This window comes from Protopterus annectens, chromosome 6.part1 (genome assembly GCF_019279795.1).
Source record: "Protopterus annectens isolate FY-2018-M chromosome 6.part1, PAN1.0, whole genome shotgun sequence".
Classification (NCBI taxonomy): Eukaryota; Metazoa; Chordata; order Ceratodontiformes; family Protopteridae; genus Protopterus; species Protopterus annectens.
The window spans coordinates 350,068,058-350,087,129 of NC_056738.1; the positions used below are offsets into that span (position 1 = coordinate 350,068,058).

At 46.0% G+C, this 19,072-nt stretch overlaps 1 protein-coding gene across 1 annotated transcript in view; it reads left to right on the forward strand.

Annotated features, from left to right (window-relative positions):
* Positions 1-19,072, forward strand: part of EHD1 (EH domain containing 1) — a 586,485-nt gene that overhangs the window by 136,754 nt on the left and 430,659 nt on the right. Inside the window, exon 2 of the mRNA XM_044075765.1 lies at positions 17,119-17,216. Coding sequence (XP_043931700.1) covers positions 17,119-17,216 — 98 coding nt within the window. The remainder of the gene's footprint in view (positions 1-17,118; positions 17,217-19,072) is intronic.

Below are 19,072 nucleotides of genomic sequence, written 5' to 3' on the forward strand. Positions count from 1 at the left end.
CTCATAGGTATCTGTTTAAGAGTCCTAGGGCAGACCGGAAAGTATTTCTCAAGGGCCTAAAGGTGTTAAGGCCTCTGTTGTTAAAAATCCTGTTCCCACTGATAGAGGCAAGGGCTTTGGATAGGTGGGGAAAGAAAGTGTATACTTCTTCCACTTTAGCCATGAGAGCGTTGAATTGTCAGTTTCACATGCTAAAATATCAAAATTATCTCCTTTCACAATTGAAATCTAAGGTGGATGCTTTGGAAGGTATAGAGTGTAAAGAGTTGCTGGATTTAGTTCATGTGTCTGAACAAGTGGGTAAGCATTCTTTGCAATGTGGTTTTGATGCTGTGCAGGCCTCCTCGAGGGTGGCTGCCACTAGTTCTGTTCTTCGCAGGCATGCCTGGTTGAGGGATCAGAATTTAGCAGAGCATGTTAAGACTAGGATTTTGGATGCTCCTTTACAGTCTGATGTGTTATTTGGTTTGCCGGTGGAAGCAGTTTTAAAGAAAATGGAGGACAAAGCTAAGTCTATGCAAACTGTTAAAGATTTTTTGCAGGTGCAGCCACAAGTTTAGTAGAAATTGGCCTACTAAGGGATGGACATATCCTGCTTATAATTCTCAGTCTAGGGTAGGTCTGGTAGGGGCAGAGCTCAAGGTTCTTTTAGGCCTAGAACAGGGGTTCACCTGCTCAGACTTCTGGTGAGGGCAGGGGTCAGTCCTTTCGTAAACAGACCCAATGACCTGCCTTTTCAGCTGCCAGTAGATTCTCGTCTGGCAGCTCCTTTGGGAGGAAGACTGTCTCTTTCAAAGAAAATTGGGATTTAATCACTCAAGACAGATGGGTGTTGGATATCATTCACCACGGTTACAGGTTTTATTTCCATACATTGCCCCTTTCAAAGGCATGCCAGACGTTCCCCCTCCACAAAGGAAAGAGGCTCACAAGCAAATTTCTCTGTTACTCCAAATAGGGGCCATTCAGCCAGTCCCTGTACCAGAATGGGGCCTAGGATTTTATTCGCCTGTTCCTAGTACCAAAGAAGGGAACACGTGGAGACCAATTTTGGATTTATCTATCCTCAACACTTATCTGACATTCCCAAGTTCAAGATGTTGACGTTACAACAGCTTTTACCTCTGCTGGGCAAAGATCATTGGATGGTAACTTTAGATCTCAAGGAAGCTTACCTTCATGTGCCTATAAGACTAAGTTGCAGGAAGTATCTGCGCTGGAAATTCTCATTATCAGTTCTCTGCATTGCCCTTTGGCTTATCTACTAGTATTCACAAAGGTTCTGGCTCCAGTGATAGCTTACTTCAGGCTAAAAGGAATTCAAATCTATCCTTACTTGCGCGACTCCCTGATTCTGGCTCAAGAACAGGAAGCCCTTCTACCGCATCTGGAATATGTCATAGCAGTGCTAAGATGCCTAGGGTATTCTGTGAAAATAAAGTCCAGTCTAGTACCCTCTCAAGACATGTGCTTTCTGGGTGAGACTGAATACAGCAGCCCAGATGGCCTTTTAACCCCGGACGAACAAAAGAATCTTTCCAGTTACTTCCATCAACTATCTCTTCAGTGCGGGCTGACTGCAAGGACAGCCCTTCAAGCCTTAGGGTTCATGGCATCTTGTATTCTGGTGCTTCCCAATGCCAAACTGCATATGAGGAAGCTGCAATGGTATCTCAAAATGTGTGGACACAGCACTGCCAGGATTTGGACACTGTCATTCAAATAATACCTTGCATTCAAAAATAATTTTGTGGTGGGCTCAGGAATGTCACCTAAACAAGGGACTCTCTGTGACCCGCCAGAGGCGGTCAGATTTTAACGACAGATGCCTCGACATTGCTTGGGGAGCTCATCTAAATGGAAAGTGGATACAAGACAAGTGGCCTGCCAGACTACAGCATCTACATATCAACATGAAAGAGATGTTAGCAGTCCAGTTTGCATTAATGGCTTTCAAGGAGTTACTTCTTCCTGGGCAGGTGTTGATTCTAACAGACAACACAACTGTCATGTGGTACATCAACAAACAAGGGGAACATTCTTATCCTCTATGCAGGCAAGCAATGATTTTATGAGCTTGCAACTAACTCTTCAGGCAAGGTTTCTGCGAGCACAGAACTCCTTAGCAGATGTGTTAAGCAGGCAAATCATGGATCCCCACGAGTGGAAACTGGATCTTCATGTATTTCAGAAATTGACAGTGTCATGGGGAACTCCAGACATAGATCTGTTCGCCACTAAACCGCCAGCTGCCACAGTTTTGCACAAAGGGGTTTCATCATACAGCTTGGAAAGTGGATGCCCTTTCTTTCAGTTGGAAAAATCTTCATGTGTATGCCTTTCCACCTCTGCCTCTTCTCCCAAAGGTGCTCCTAAAGGTCAGACAAGACAAGCCAAGGATGATTTTAATAGCTCCAGATTGGCCTCGCAACACTGGTACCCAGGAGTCTGGTAAGGAAGCCTCCATGGCCTTTACCTTTGATTCCACACCTGTTATCTCAGAAGGACGGTCACCTGCTCAATGTCAAGCTTCACTCTCTTCATCTAACAGCATGGCATATTCTGTTTTGAAACACAGCAGGCCACAACCTCCTCAACAAGTTTTAAATGTGATTATGGAAGCCAGAAGACCTAGTACAAGGAAAGTGTGCGCAGAAAAATGGAAGAGATTCTTAATTTGGAGTGCAGCAAAGAATTGGAGATTTCTGAGCCTAATTTGAGTGTGGCTCTTCAATATCTTACTGAGTTATTGGACAAAGGTTTGTCCTCTTCCATTAAGATTCATGCTGCAGCAATTTCAGCTCACTATGATTGTGACCTCCATTGTTTTCGCATCCTTTGTTCAAGCAGTTTCTTAGAGGGGCAAAGAATATAAGACCCCCACGTGAGCTCCTACTCCTGCTTGGGATCTCAATTTTGTGTTGGAAAAACTTACTACAACCTTTGAGCCTGGGGCTACTGCTGAATTGAAATACTTGTCATGGAAGACTGCTTTTTTGTTGGCTATTACTTCTGCTAGAAGGGTTTCTGAGTTGCAGGCCCTTATGGCAGTAGAGCCCTTTTTGATTTTCCATAAGGATAGGGTATCATTACATTTAATCCTTCCTTTATGCCTAAGGTGGTTTCTAGTGTGGCTTTAAACCAAACTATTCATTTGCCTACTTTCTATGCAGATCCCCAAGGATTTCAGGCAGTCTCAGCAGTTGTTTGTTTCTTTTGCTTTGAGTTCTCAGGGCAAGCCTGTGTCTAAGCAAACTATTTCTAAGTGGATTGGGTTTTGCATTTCATTTTGTTATTCCCATCATGGCAAGGAGATTCCAGCTGGGATTAGGCCTCATTCCACTAGGGCTACTGCCACTTCTACAGCATTTCTAAGGGGGGCAACTAAGGATATTTTGGAGGCAGCTACTTGGAGTTCAGTACATACTTTCTCTAAGCATTACCACCTTCCTCTCTACTCTAAATCTAGGGCTGGTTTTGCCACAGCTATTTTGCAAGGCATGTTGACAGCTCCTGCTTCCTTATGATTTGCCAGCCTCCCTACCTCTGCTTTGGGATTCTACCCAATGGTTAGGACTGCAGCAATGTGGAATGAAGAACATAGTACAGTTTTGTACCTACCATAAATGTAGATGTTCGAGGATCCACATTGCTGCCCTCCCTCCTTCCCTCTGTGTTTAGGGGTGGTGGTGTGGGTTAGGCTATATTCTTGTAAATTTGTATATATTGTATATATGTTTGGTGCAGGGTTTTTGGTGTTTTGGTTTAGGCCTTGTCTTTTTAGGGTCTTCTGACATCTGGGGCAAGAAAGACTGAGGATATGGTCATGCGCATTAGTACCCTGGCGTCCTGACATCAGTCTAATGCGCCTTTTGACCGGCACAGCCATATACTTTGGTATTCGGGCCGACTGGACAGCGGACTACCCAATGGTTAGGACTGCAGCAATGTGGATCCTCGAACATCTACATTTATGGTAGGTACAAAACTGTACTTTTCATCCCACAGCCTGGAAAGTGGATGCTCTCTCATTCAATTGGAGCAATCTTCATGTGTATGCCTTTCCGCCTCTGCCTCTCCTCCCAAAGGTACTCCTGAAGGTCAGACAGGACAAGCCAAAGATGATTTTAATAGCTCCAGATTGGCCTCGACAGCACTGGTACCCATTACTGAGAAGTCTGGTACGGGAGCCTCCATGGCCTTTGCCTTCGATTCCACACCTGCTGTCTCAGGAGAACAGTCATTTACTCAATGTCAAACTTCACTCTCTACATCTAACAGCCTGGCATATTCTGTTTTAAACCCTGGAGGGTCTCCGCTTCCACAGCAAGTTTTGAATGTTATTTTGGAGGCCAGAAGGCCTAGTACAAGGAAGGTGTACTCAGATAAATGGAGGAGATTTTTATTTTGGAGTACAGCAAAGGAATTTGATGTTTCTAAGCCTAATTTAAGTGTGGCTCTTCAATATCTTACTGAGTTACTGGACAAAGGTTTGTCCTTCTCCTCTATTAAGGTTCATGCTGCAGCAATTTCTGCTCACTATGACTGTGACCCACCTTTGTTTTCTCATCCTTTGTTTAAGCAATTCCTTAGAGGGGCAAAGAATATAAGACCCCACGTAGAGCTCCTACTCCTGCTTGGGATCTCAATTTTGTGTTGGAGAAACTCACTCTACAACCTTTTGAGCCTGCAGCTACTGCCGAGTTGAAATATTTATCATGGAAGACTGCTTTTTTGTTGGCCATTACCTCTGCAAGAAGGGTTTCTGAATTACAGGCCCTCATGGCGGTTGAGCCTTTCTTAATTTTCCATAAGGATAGGGTATCTTTAGCGTACTAATCCTTCCTTTATGCCTAAAGTGGTTTCTAGTGTGGCTTTAAACCAAACTATTCATTTGCCTACTTTTATGCAAACCCCAAAATAAAGGGAAAAGATTTTGCACACTTTGGATATACACAGGAAGTTGCGATATTATTTGAGCAGAACTAAAGGGTTCAGGCAGTCTCAGCAGTTATTTGTTTCATTTGCTTTGGGTTCTCAGGGCAAGCCTGTTTCAAAACAAACTATTTCTAAGTGGATTGGTTTTGTATTGCTTTCTGTTATTCCCATCATGGTAAGGAGATTCCAGCTGGGATTAGGCCTCATTCCACTAGGGCTACTGCCACTTCTACAGCTTTTTTAAGGGGGGTGGCTACTAAAGATATTTTGGAGGCAGCTACTTGGAGTTCAGTGCATACTTTCTCTAAGCATTACCACCTTCCACTTTACTCTAAATCTAGGGCTGGTTTTGCCACTGCAATTTTACAGGGCATTTTGGCAGCTCCTAATGCTTTATAGTTTTGCCATCCTCCCTTACCTCTGCTTTGGGATTCTACCCATATGTAAGGACTGCAGCAATGTGAGATGAAGAACATAGTACAGTTTTGTACCTACCATAAATGTAGATGTTCGAAGATCCACATTGCTGCAGTCCAATTTACCCTCCCTCCTTCCCCTCTGTAGTTAGAGGCGGTTGTGTGGTTTGGTTTGTGAATATTGTAAATATTGTAAATAGGATTAGTGCAGGGGTGGTTGGTTGTTTTTTGCCGTCTTTTGGTTTGGCCTTTCTTTTTAGGGCCTTCTGACATCTGGGGCAAGAAAAGACTGAGGATATGACGTCGGTCATGCGCATTTGTACCCTGACGTCCTGATGTCAGTCTTAAGCGCCTTGACCGACGTCAGCCTTATACTTTGGTATTCGGGCCGACCGAGGACAGCGGACTACCCATATGTAAGGACTGCAGCAATGTGGATCTTCGAACATCTACATTTATGGTAGGTACAAAACTGTACTTTTCTTGGAGTCCTTTGGCCTTTTGGGTGGTAGATCGGACCTTCTCCAGGTCTGGCGAAGCATCTTCCCCCCTACCGGGTATGTCCCATCCCGTCACTGTTAGGAGCCCTGAGCCCGTCCATCCAGTCCAGGGTAAGGCGTTCAGGCAGCATGCAGTACCCAGGTGGTTCCGGTCACTTCTGAGTCCTCCCCTTAGCCCCTCATAGAGGAGGTGCCATGTAAGAGACAGTGCAAGAGGAGGCACTTGGACTCCCCCATTGATTCCTTCATGAGACAGATTTTGATGAAGGGGACAGGTCCCCCAGGTCTTCGCCTGACAACGTCTTCTTCGGAGACATTCTGAAGCTGTTAGGGGGTGGGAAGACCAACAACCTTTGTTCAGTCTTTGGAGGAATCTGTGTTCTGATGGGCCCATCTACTTCCTTGCCCCCCCCCCCTGCGGATGACCTAATTGACCTTATCACGCACAGGGTGTGGGAGGAACGTTGCACCCTGGAACCAGAAGAAGCAAAATCCTGTAGACGTCACCACAGTAGCGAATGAGCAAGTTCCACTTGATTAAGAAGAAAATGAGCTTTTATTGATAAAACAAAAAATACGATGAGCGCTTTCGGCATGAACTGCCTTCTTCAGATCGTGTAATGTAAAGACCAGCAATGGTTTAAATAACATTGAAAAACCAGTCATAATGAGGCTTTAGTCACTTCCTTTTTTCCTTTGGTTTTTACTTCCAGTCACAAAGTAGCATCAGTGAACTTATTTGCATGAGCTAAGGAGAACAATATCTTGTAATTGGTGCTTTGATGTTAGCCAGTCATTTGTGTGATATATCCAGTCAAGATGCTTCTATGTTCTACTAAGGATTCAGAATTATTGTTCTGTTGACAACCAATCGTATACTTCACATTGGTTATTTCCAATCGCAGTACAGCCTTAGTAAGCTTATTTGCATAGATTGAAGCTGCTGTTTGGCACTATAGCCAAGACCAACCAGTCACTTTGGTTCTTACTTCCAACCACAATGTAGCATCAGTAAACTTTGCATAAACTAGAACTGCTGTTTGATAGTCAGAATCACTAAGAATCATTGTATGTCATTAAAGTTAATACCCATGTCAAGACTTAAGTGCTTGATAAATATAGTTTCATCCTGTTTTCATTAGTTTCTACTGCAAATATCAATAGATCTGAAGCAGAGCTTCCAGTAGTTTCGTAAAAGCAAGCTTTACACCTTAAAATATTAAGTTACATTCTTTCTTTGCATAAACACTTTTATAGTTAGTACTAGCACGTTTTCTAAACTGCCTAGAAACTTGGTATCCAATGGAAATAAAAACGTAAAAAAATGCTTCAGTTGCAAAGTATGTTAAGTAAACATATTTCCAGCTCAGAGAGTTGCTTGTTACAAGACTATATAGACTTTTATAAACCTGCCAATTAAAATTAAGTTTATTTTGTTTATTATTGAAATTGTATTACAACATGAAAGTGTTCTTTCATGTCAGTTTGAGAAAAAAAAAAGGTAACAAACCACATATATGTAAATATATTGCTGATCATTTCGATCAAAAGACTCGTTAAGAAAAGGATGACCTATTTTAAAACGCTCATTGGTCAAACAAAACTGAGTTTGTTAGAATGTCTGCCCGCATTCGCAGCTGCAGAAAGTTGACTCTGAGGAGACTTATTCAGGTAAGCTATCGCATTGGAAAAACCAAACTTCAAAATAGCTCACCTACAAACAAACATTATTGGTTGCCAAGGTTAGTTAAAAAAAAAAAAAAAAAAAAGAAAAAAGGGGGGGTGGTCTGCCCGCTTTCGCTTCTGCAGGGATATCTCTAATACCTTCTTGCACATTTTAACTATTTATTTAAAGCTTGAAGCCTTATCAGTAGACTAGTATCTTGAGGAAAAAAAAAAATCTATCTATATCAATATCTATATATCTCTCTCTCTCTATACATATATATATATATATATATATCTCTATATATCTATATATCTATATATATGTATAGATATAGATGTAGATAGATATATATAGATATATATAGATAGATATATCTATATATAAAGCTATATAGTTATCCAGGAAGTCCAAGCAGGATGAAGAGGATCCAGAACTTATTCTCGCTTCTTTTTGTTGCCAGAAAAAGACTGGGGACCTGTATCCAATTTTGGAACTCAGCAACTTGAATTTATTCATCAAGAAGTCGAAGTTATGGATGGTCACTGTTCAATCCATCCTGCTGCTGTTGCAGGATGATGATTGGATGTGCTCCATAGACTTCCAGGACGTCTACTATCATCTCAAGACAAATGGTCCAGGAGGCATCTATGTTTCTGGCTCTGAGCCAATCATTTTAAATTTAGAGCCCTGCCCTTTGGACTTTCAACTGCCTCCAGTACCAAATGCTTAGTAGCAGCGCACCTGAAACTACAAGGATTCCAGATCTTTTCATACTTGGACGATTGGCTTTTCACGGCTCCCACGAGGCATCAACTGGTGTCTGCCATGCAGTATCTTTTGCAGACTTTTGAAAGGGTAGGCTTTATGGTCAGTGTGGAGAAGTCGAAGCTACCTCCTGTGCAAAGCCTAGAATTCCTAGGGACCCACCTCAACACAGTCGGAGATTGCAGCTCTACCTCCCCAAAGAGTAGACTTTACCCGGCAACAGGTTAGGGCCATCGTGGAGGTCTTGTCGTCGTAGGTGCACCTCATCCTCAAAGCCCTGGGATCCATGTCGGCAGCCATTCTCCTCATACAGCTAGCAAGATATTACATGTGAGTGCTTCAGTGGATGCTGGCAGTCCAGTGGTCCAGCCTTTGTCATCTGACGTCCTTGCCAATCCCGCTGACACCTGTTTTGCAGATGGCATCTACAGTAGTGAGTTTGGTCAGAGTATCTATTCCAAGGTGGGGCTCCTTCTCTTCTCAGGGCCACAGTGACCACGGATGCTTCCCTGCTAATGTGGGGGGCACTTTCAGGGCAGAACAGTCCAAGGCACGTGGTCCCCCACAGAAACCAAGTTGCACATCAAACGTTCTAGAAATGAGGGCAGTCCTTGCATTGCAAGCCTTTCAAGATTGCCTTCCTCTGGGAATGGTGGCATTACGTACAGACATGTCAGTGGTCTGGTACATCACCAAACAGGAGGGAGCACACTCTTGCCCACTGTGCAGAGAGGCCATGAGAGTGTGGGAGTGGGCAATCTCTTCCAGTCATTTTCTTCTTGCAGCTCACATACCCAGGGAGTCTAGCATATTGGCAGGCAGACTCTGCAGGCCCATATTCACCCGTATAAGTGGTCTGTCAATCTGTCAGTGGCAACTCAAATATTTGGCTGATGAGGCCAACCTTGCTGTGGCCTTTTTGCTTCCCCTAAAAACAAATGCAGCAGGTATTTTTCCCTAATTAACCTAGGGAGGTGGTCCCCGAGGGATGCTGTAGTCCACGATTGGCTACCAGCTCCTCCTCTATGCATACCCACCCCTTCCGTTGATTCCCATAGTGCTTGCAAAAGCCCATAGGCTGAAGAGATTCATGATTCTCATTGTCCCTTCTGGCCACGTCCGGTGTGGTTCCCCTTCCTATGGTCTCATCTGAAGTATCCGCCTTGAATACTGGATCCCATTCCGGATTTAATCTGATTAGTGTCATTGGCAATCTCCCAACCTTCGATCTCTCTCCATCTAACCACATTTTTTCTCCACTTCACATGATGAGGCAGGCCATGCTAGCTTCTCCTGTCAGGAAAATTATTCTAGTTTCCCAGAAGTAGTCTCCTCAGATCTGTCACAGTAAGTGGAAATGGTTTTCCTTTTTTTGCTGCAGAAAGGAGTTGTGACCCTTTCTCGGCACCAGTGCCAAATGTTCTTCTCTCATCTCTTTTTTTCAAAAAGGTGCTAGCTTCTCTACTGTAAAGCTTCCATTAGCGGCCATTTCTAATGTTCAAGTCAATAAGGAACCTACCTTTTTCTCAAGATTATGTAAGGCCTTCATGAAAGGCGTCTTTCTTGGGCCTCCTGTCATAGATCCTTCCCCGCCTTGAGATCTGACTTTAATGTTAGTCTCACTGTCTTTTTGAGCCGGCACATTCATGTGATGATAAATTTATGTCTTGTAAGACTGCATTTCTTGTGGCCGTAACTTCAGCTAAAAGGGTCTCTTAATTACAGACCTTATTCTCCAAACCACTGTATATTTTTCATAAGGACATGGTGGCCTTGCGAGTACTAATCCTTTCATGCCCAAGGTAGCCACTGAAAATAAGAATATTCAGTTACCCACCTTTTTTTTTTAACCACTCTGAGGGCGAATATGTCCTCCATACTGTGGATGTGCATAGGCAGTTAAGACTTTATTTGCACAAGACTAAATCCTTTCGAAAATCTTATCAGTTGTTTGTAGCCTTCTCCTTAAACAGGTGTGGCCAAGCAGTGTCCAAAGTGACCATCTCTAAATGGATTTCAAATTGCATTTCCACTGTTTATTCTCTGAGGAATTTGAAGTTGCCATGTCCACCTAAGGCTCATTCTCTTAGGTCAGTTGCTACTTCATCAGCCTTTTCTGCTGTATTTGTGCGGCGGCCACTTGGTCTACTCCTCGTACCTTTGTTGCTCTTTTATAAAGTGGATATGGTCTCCAGAAACAGAGCATCCGTTGGTTCCACTGTGCTCAGGCACATCCTACCTTAGGGCTGCCCAGGATTCTGTCATGGCTGGGGATTCTGACCCAGTCGTGAGAAATAATGAAATGGATAATATCAGATAAGTAGTTATGCACTTACTGTAACTTGGTATCATCATTGTTCCTCACTTCCTGCCCACCTTCACCCTTCCAAATTTCTAGGGGTTCTGAAGAGGCTGAAGTCTTGGGCTACTGCATTTCTGCTCCTTGGTGTGTAGGTCTGGCATTTAAATGGAAGTGTAGATATATAGCTATATATCATTGGGTATTCTCTAGAGTTCCAACAGCAAACTCGATCTGAGGGGTGGAGTGTAGAAAGGGATTATGGGAAAGAGGAGCTCAAGCCTTGAAATCTCTCTGTGAAGTGCCAGATTGGGTCTGACATCGGATCCAAAGCCCAGTTGTGATGAGTAATGAAACAGGATAACACAGATACGAAGTTATAGTAAGTAAATAACTACGGTTTTGTTTACTGCGCAGCTTCAGTTTTAGGTCTCTTTAGAACAGTATTAAATTTTATGATCTGAAGTAGTTAACTTCATTTGTGCATGAACCTATGGGTATCGGATACGAGCCGGCAGCTTCAGACAGCTAAGATCCGAGTTCCAAGCTCCTCTCCTTTACCCATAACCCCCTGCTATCCCTTCCTGACCTCAGATCTCGTTTGCCACAGTTCTCAACAGCAGCTTTGAATGAGCTTCCAGGCATAGCGTAGGTGTTTTGTGAGAAAAATCTCTCTTTTTTTTTTACATTTTTCTTTAAAAAAATTGTTTGAGTGTTATCTCTCCTAGTTAGGTTAGCGTACCTCTGTTTTGTTAGTCAGTGTTAGTGTGTTGCCTCCCGGTGTGTGATGTTAAGGTGTGTTCATTTTTGAGGCCTAGCGTGTAGGTTCAATATGTCTGAGGCGCCCAAATCTTTCTTTGCTAAATGTACCGAGTGTGGCCATAAGCTGTCCCCAGCGGATGGCCACACTTAGTGCGTTATTTGCCTTGAGGTTGAGCATCTCACTTCGGGCTGCACTATTTGTGCAGAGTTCAACCCCAGGGCCATCAGGGACAGGAGGTCAAAGCTGATTCTGGCGGGACTGTTGCCCCCAGACTCTGCTTCGTCCTCCGGCCCCTCTGTGGCTTCTGCCGAGGCTTCGGCAGCACCACCTTCTCTCCCTCTGGCTGGGACTCACCCTCCCACCCATGGCCAAGAGGAGAGGGAAGCTAGGAAGGAGAAGCGGAAGCATCACAACAGTCAGGCCGAGACCTCTTCCTCGGCGCTGCCATCAAAGCGAGCTTCTCCGCCTATGGTCTCCGGATCTTCTCCTTCCCGGCTCCGATCTCCCTGTTTCTCGCCGGAGCAGGAGGAGACCCGGTCGCCTTCGAGGTCATCGAGGCAGCATTCCCGGCCCACCTCGGCCTCGTCTAGGTCTACCCGTAGCATCTCCGATGCAGACTTGGACCGGATGATGCGTAGGTTCCTACAGGCCTAGATGCAGACCGGAGTGCTCCTGCCTCCCCCCCCCCCACCGGGGGGGGGGGGCTCGACCCCCTTTTTCACCCCGATCGCTCCTTCTCAGACCCACTATCGGGACTCGGAGCCTTTGGAGCCGGGGGAGCATCGGCGCCGATGGTGTCTGGTACTTCGGCTCCGATGGCACCCTAGAGTCTATCTGGTCCCTTTTCTTCGGATCTGAGCTCTCGGAGCAGAGAGCTGAGCTTCGGATCCGGAGGTGCCAGTATGACTTCGGCTCCATGGCGGTCGGAGCATGCTGACCCTACGGATCCGACCGCCTCTGCCCCGATCCGCACATTGGATCCGAGGGTCAGTCTGCTCTTGGATCCGATAGGGAGCAGCTCTCCTTCGGCGTTCGATGTTGTGGAGACGGTATTGTCGAGGGACTCCAGGCCCCTGGCTTCGGCTACGGCTCCACCCTGTGCTCCCTCGGGGTCTACCTTCCATCACCCGGTCCCAGAGACGGCCTGCGCAAACGTCCCAGATTGTTCCCTTGCCGGAACAGGATGTAGTTTGTGAGGCCTCCTTGGACAGCACCCCCTGAGGAGGGTCCTCACAAACGCAAGTGCAAAAGGAGGCACTTGGACTCATCTGAGTCTTTGACAGAGGACACAGACTTAGGGGAAGGTTCCCCAAGATCACCCCCCAAAGACATCTCCTTTGGAGACATCATGGAGATGCTTCGGATCAGAGGGGGGTGGTCAGCCCCAAAACCTTCTTCTGACTAGAATGTGTTCCTGGAGGTGTTTGACGCAGGCCCATCTACCTCTTGGGTGTCCCCTCCCGCTGACCCCCTGATAGACCTGATTACTACCAGGGTGTGGAAGGAACCGGACACTGTGGAGCCCATTCCAAAGAGGTCTGACAAAATCCTCAGCCCCCCTTCGGATAAGTCATGTTGGAGCAAGGGAGCCACGGTAGATGCCATGTTGGTGGCTGCCGCCACCAAAAGGGAACTGGCCCAGGAGAGTTCCTCGGTCCATCCTCCAGATAAGGAGTATCGAACGATGGACCGGCTGGGGAAGCGGGTGTTCGCTTCAGCCACCTTCTCTATGAGGTCGCTGAATTATATGGCACACGTGGTAAGACTCCAGCGGGATCACGTTAAAGAATACGCTGCATCACCCCCAGAGTCCATGTCGGCAGAGGATAAGAAAGTGTTCTCAACCCGAATGGCCACTCTCAAATCTATCTCTAATACCTCTATGCAGTTACTATTCCATGCCACGGAAGGAGCAGCTAGAGCCAGCGGAGCGGGCGTCGTCCTACGGCGACAGGCATGGCTCCATCACTGTGATTTCACAGAACCTTTCAAGGCACCATTCGCAAATGCCCTGTTTGATGGTTCTGCCCTTTTCGGCAAGACCGTACGCGACACATTGGTCCAGAGCGAGAAAGACGTCTGCCATTGGAGTCCGCTTCTGTGCTCCCCAGAGGTCCTTCTCGAGGAACCAAAAGGGACAGAAGATGTGGTTCTGGAAGTCTCAACAATCCCGTTTCGCTCTGGACCCCTCATCCTTCAGAGGCAGAGGAGGACAGAGTGGGCGCCGCCCTAGAGGCAGAGAGGGTCTGAAGAACTTCGGGTCCAGAGAACCTTTCTCTGATCAGCCCACGCAGCAACCCTGAAGGGTTACCCGACTGCTCCACTCTGGAGGCAGTCGGGGGCGTTTCTTGAGGCACCTAGCAGCTTGGGAGTCCATTACAACAGATCGCTGGGTGCTTCAGATCATATCCAGAGGCTACAAGATCCCTTTTGTCAATCCCCCTCCCACTCCCTGGAGCCTCCCCGATGTCCCACCCAATCAAAGGGAGGAGGCAGCCGAGGAAATCCTACAGCTGCTAGAAAAAAGAGCAATCCAGCACGTCCCCCCAGAGCAGTCCGGATCAGGCTTTTACTCCAGGTTCTTCTTGGTGCCAAAAAAGACTGGGGACTTGAGACCAATCCTCGACCTGTCCTTCCTAAACCTGTCAGTAGCCAAAGAAAAGTTCCAGATGGTCACTCTCCAATCAATTCTCCCACTTCTGCAGGAGAACGACTGGATGTGCTCCATATACCTCAAGGATGCGTACTACCACATTTTGATGGACAGACTATTCAGAAGTTTTCTCCGCTTCCAGCTGGGAGCCAGCCATTACCAGTTCAGGGTCCTTCCCTTTGGTTTCACCACAGCCCCCAGGGTGTTCACCAAGGTCTTGACAGTTGTAGCGGCCCACCTGAGACTCCAGGGAATTCAGGTCTTTCCGTACCTGGACGACTGGCTCCTGACCGCCCTCACCAGGCATCTACTATGCGCAGCCAGAGACTACTTTCTCCATCTAGCTCCCCGGCTGGGGATCACGATCAACATCAAAAAATCTTCCCTTCCAACCCAAATCCTAGATTTCATTGGAGCCAGATTGAACACAAACCAGCTTCTAGCCTTCTTGACTCCGGACCGGCTTCGAACTCTAAAACTCCACATATTGGTCGCCCTTCAATCCCCAGCTCCCTCTGTGGAATTGGTCCTGAGGGCGTTGGGCTCTATGGCGGCAGCTATCAACCTTCTCCCCTTGGCGTGCTTGAATATGAGTTCTTCAATGGACCTTGCAAGTCCAATGGTCCCTCCTGCGACATCCCCTGAGCTTCCCCGTTACTCTCAGCAGGGTCTGCAGGAAAGCCCTCTTATGGTGGCTCCAGTCCCCGGACTTCCAGAAAGGGTGCCCCTTCACTGTCCCCTCCTGTAGCCACGGTGACCATGGATGCTTCTCGCCTCAGGTGGGAGGGGCACTGCATGGGCAGGACTGTCCTTTGGCACATGGACCCATTCGGTGACCTTTTTGCATATCAGTGTCCTAGAGATGAGAGTGGTGCTTTTGGCGTTGCAAGCACTTCACAGCCTTCTTCCCTTGGGGACAATTGCGATTCAGACAGACAATATGTAGGTTGTCTGGTATATCAACAAACAAGGGGGAACCAGGTCCTATCCACTTTGTCGGGAGGCCATGAGAGTGTGGGAATGGGCGATATCCAACAACTGCTTTCTCATAGCGATGCACATTCCGGGCTGGTCCAACATCTTGGCAGACAGGCTGAGTCGAACCATTCTCTCACCGTACGAGTAGTCTCTGAACCACAGAGTAGCGAAGTTGATCTTCTCCAAGTGGGGTCAACCTCTCTGCGATCTTTTCGCCTCGCCTTTGAATGCAAAGTACAGCGACTACTTTGCTCTAATTCCCCCATCCGGGGAATCCCCCAGAGACACTCTGGTGCATGTTTGGCCACCCAGTCTACTTTATGCTTACCCTCCTCTTCCCCTGATGCTAAAGTTCTTACAGAAAGCCAGATGGTTGGGGAGCAGAATAATCCTCATTGCCCCATTCTGGTCTCAGTCAACCTTGGTTCCCATATCTATGGTCTCATCTAGTGAATCCCCCATGGATTCTAGATCCCATCCCGAATCTGATCTCTCACCCGTCAGGTCTGTGAATTCCGAACCTGGACAACCTCAAGCTAACAGCTTGGTTGATCCAGTTCCACTGATAGCTAGGACTCCCGGTATCTCATCCCCTGTCAAGGCTATACTAGTAGCTGCTCACAAGCAGTCTACGAGAAGGATTTATAATAGCAAATGGAAGCATTTTTCTATTTGGGCGGAGCGTCAAAACTTGGATCCCTTTACAGCTCCTCTGCCAGCAGTGTTAGATTTTCTATCAGGCTTATTCGACCAAGGTGCTTAGCTCTTCTGCGGTCTAAGTCCAGCTGGCTGCAATCTCTCACTATCGTGTCGGGAGTGATCTCGGCCCTTTGACTTGGTCTAAATTATGTAAGACCTTCCTAAAAGGCACTTTCCTTTTAAGGCCTCCGGTTAAGCATGCAGTCCCTCCTTGGGACTTAACCCTTGTTCTTCAGTCTCTGACAGCTCCTCCCTTTGAGCCTGTAACTTCAGTGGATCTGAAATACTTATCTTGGAAGACAGTTTTTCTTGTTGCCATCACTTCGGCCAGAAGGGTTTCGGAACTTCAAGCCCTTTGTGCCAAGCCAGCATATTTAATATTTCACAAAGATAGAGTTTCACTCAGGACCAATCCCTCATTTCTTCCCAAAATTGTTTCTGAGTCTAATATCAACCAATCTATTAATTTACCAGTCTTCTTTCCAAATTACCAGAATAAAGGTGAATACAAGCTACACTCTCTAGACGTACATAGGCGACTGAGGTTTTATTTGCACAGGACAGCTGATCACAGGAAATCAGACCAGCTTTTTGTATCCTTTGCTAAACCCACTTTGGGAAAACCTGTATCAAGTGTCACTTTGTCCAGATGGATCTCACAATGTATCCTTTTGGCTTATGAGAGTTCTGGCCGGTCTGCACCTCAAGATGTCCATGTCCATTCCATTCTACTCTATCGATCTCTACCTCTGCTGCTTTTCGATCTAGGGTGTCATTGGATGACATTTGTTCAGCAGCCACTTGGACTTCACCTCATACATTCATAAACCATTACAAATTGGATATTGTCTCTAGAGGGAGAGCATCCTTCGGCTCTGCAGTCCTCCGTAATATCCTTCCATGATTTCCTCTCAAGAATTAGGTAGCTGGGGACTCTGTCCCATAGGCTGATGCACAAATGAAGTTTACTTCAGATTAAGAAGTTATGTACTCACCATAACATTCCATCTGAGTAGGTAAACTTCATTTGTCAGCAACCGACCCCCCCTCTGTCCCCCTGACCCATATGGATACTCAAAGGAATCCTGATTGTCATTACGGATTGTCTTTAGGTTAGAGTTTGGAGGTGGTTCTTTGGTGGTCTATATTTTTATGCTGATAAGCAAACTCGATCTGAGGTCAGGAAGGGATAGCAGGGGGTTATGGGTAAAGTGGAGGAGCTTGGAGCTCGGATCTTAGCTGTTTGAAGCTGCCGGCTTGGATCCGATACCCATAGGTTGCTGACAAATGAAGTTTACCTACTCAGATGGAACGTTATGGTGAGTACATAACTTCTTATTTTTACATAATTGAATTTTAAATTGTATTATGTTATACTATTGTTGATCAATAGCAAAGCTATTTTTGTCCCAGTAACCGTTTGACATTGTTTTTCCAGGTTCATGTGTGCCCAGATGCCTAATCCAGTCTTAGACAGCATAAGTATTATTGATACTCCAGGTATTCTTTCAGGAGAGAAACAACGTATCAGCAGAGGTAAGCAATAAAATGTTCAGACTACAAAGTCGGCAGGCTCAGATCACACTAACTTGATCCTGGATTGACTGTAGCTGTTCAGTTGCTGCATTTCCGGTACTAAATACTGCACAGTGCATTTGCTTAACATGCATTTGACTAGCTTTGTGTGTTCCCTCCTGTGTCCTCCATTTTCTGTTTTCTTTGCTCCTAACAAGCTGCCCTGCTGCAGAAATTGATTACTTTATCATAATTTTCTCATTCTTTATCACTTTAAAAGACATTTTTTGGAAGCGAATGCTGATTGGAGTACTTTTTTACTTTGTGTGTAAAATGTATTGTGCAGAGTTGCCTTGTAGGACATGATGAAACGTTACTGTTGGGCATTACCTGTTTGGTACAATGATCTAAAATTCGGCTCAGCAGAGAATTTTTTTTATTCCATTCCAAGATTTTTTGTGTCCCTCTAGTAGTAGTAGTAGTAATGCATTGTCCATTTGAGATCCCATACTGTTGCTTGGCATAGGGACTGACCAGTTTCTTGACTCTGAACTTGCTCCTTGTTGCTTATCAGGGAAAATGACCATTAATGATCCATTACAGATTAATGCAGGAATATGCTGAAGACTGAGAGGTGGCAGTTGGTGATCTAAAAGGGCAAATTTCAGTCTGTTTATAACTGCTGCCATAAGAGAAGTGAAGTGTGCATGTGATACATTTTGTATGTAGAACTACTTTGCTGCTAGTCTGCATGCTGTTTGCTGCACTGGTTATACTGAGCCTCTTGCAGTTAAATAACTCCACTGAGTGTTTTTTTTTTTTTTTTTTGTGCGTTAGAGAGTTCGTCATCCAGGAAGGGGAAATGTCAGTGTGGGAGACATTTTCCCCATAAAGATTGTCATGACAAGTGTGTTTTGTCTAGGTGCTTCTTGTGACCACACTTAGTGCACTATTTGCCATGTGTTTGTTCCGAAGACTCTTCACAGATGTTCTTCGTGTTTCATTGTTGCAGTCATAACTGTAGGGTGCTCCTGCCGGCAGGCAGCCCGAGGTCGGCCAGAATCCCAAAGTCTGGGTCCGGCGTTGGCTGTATAAGCTAGTATCCTGACGTCAGTACGCCTTGGTACATAGCCCTCAGCCGACGCCATCTTCTCCAGTCTTTCTTGCCGTGCGGTGGAAAGCAGCTCGCAAAACGTTGGTTGGTGATTTTCGAACAGCGTATTTGGTTGTCGGTCCGAAGTTCTTACTTCTCTTCTCAAAGCTAAGTACCCGTTGGGGAATCTTTTTCTTGTTCCTCCGATGTCAGAAAAAGTTAATAATTGTATAGCGTGGGAAACAAATACCTCATAAAGATTTCCACTCTTACTGTCTACCTTGCTTAGGCCCTGACCACGACGTTTCTTGTTGTCGGTTCTGTGCCAGGTTCAACTCTCGTACTAGCAAGCGTAGGAACGATTGGGCTTTAAATTATTTTGGCAGACGCTTCAATTACAGAATGTCGTCAGACACTACCGGAGTTCAAAAGAAGCGCAAAGACAAAGACAGGCCTCCGAGGTCCAAACAGGACTCGTTGCAGCTAGAGCCAGCGTCCGGTTCGGCTGTCGTCAGTGAGGCGCTTTTGCAGCCCCTGTCCGCCACTTCTGAACCGATGGCCGATACGGACTCCCATGGGGAGCCATCAAGGCCCACTATTTTAACTGCTGCAGGACCTTCGGACGTCGCTCCTTCAGATGGGTCCGGAACAGCTGTGCAGGTACCGGCTTCTGAGGGGGTTTTCAGGCCTACTCATATCACTATTTCAAAGGTAAAGACAAAGACTCCTACTAAGTCTAAAGTTTCAGCTCAAGCTGCTTCTGAATCCACTCCCAAGACACAAA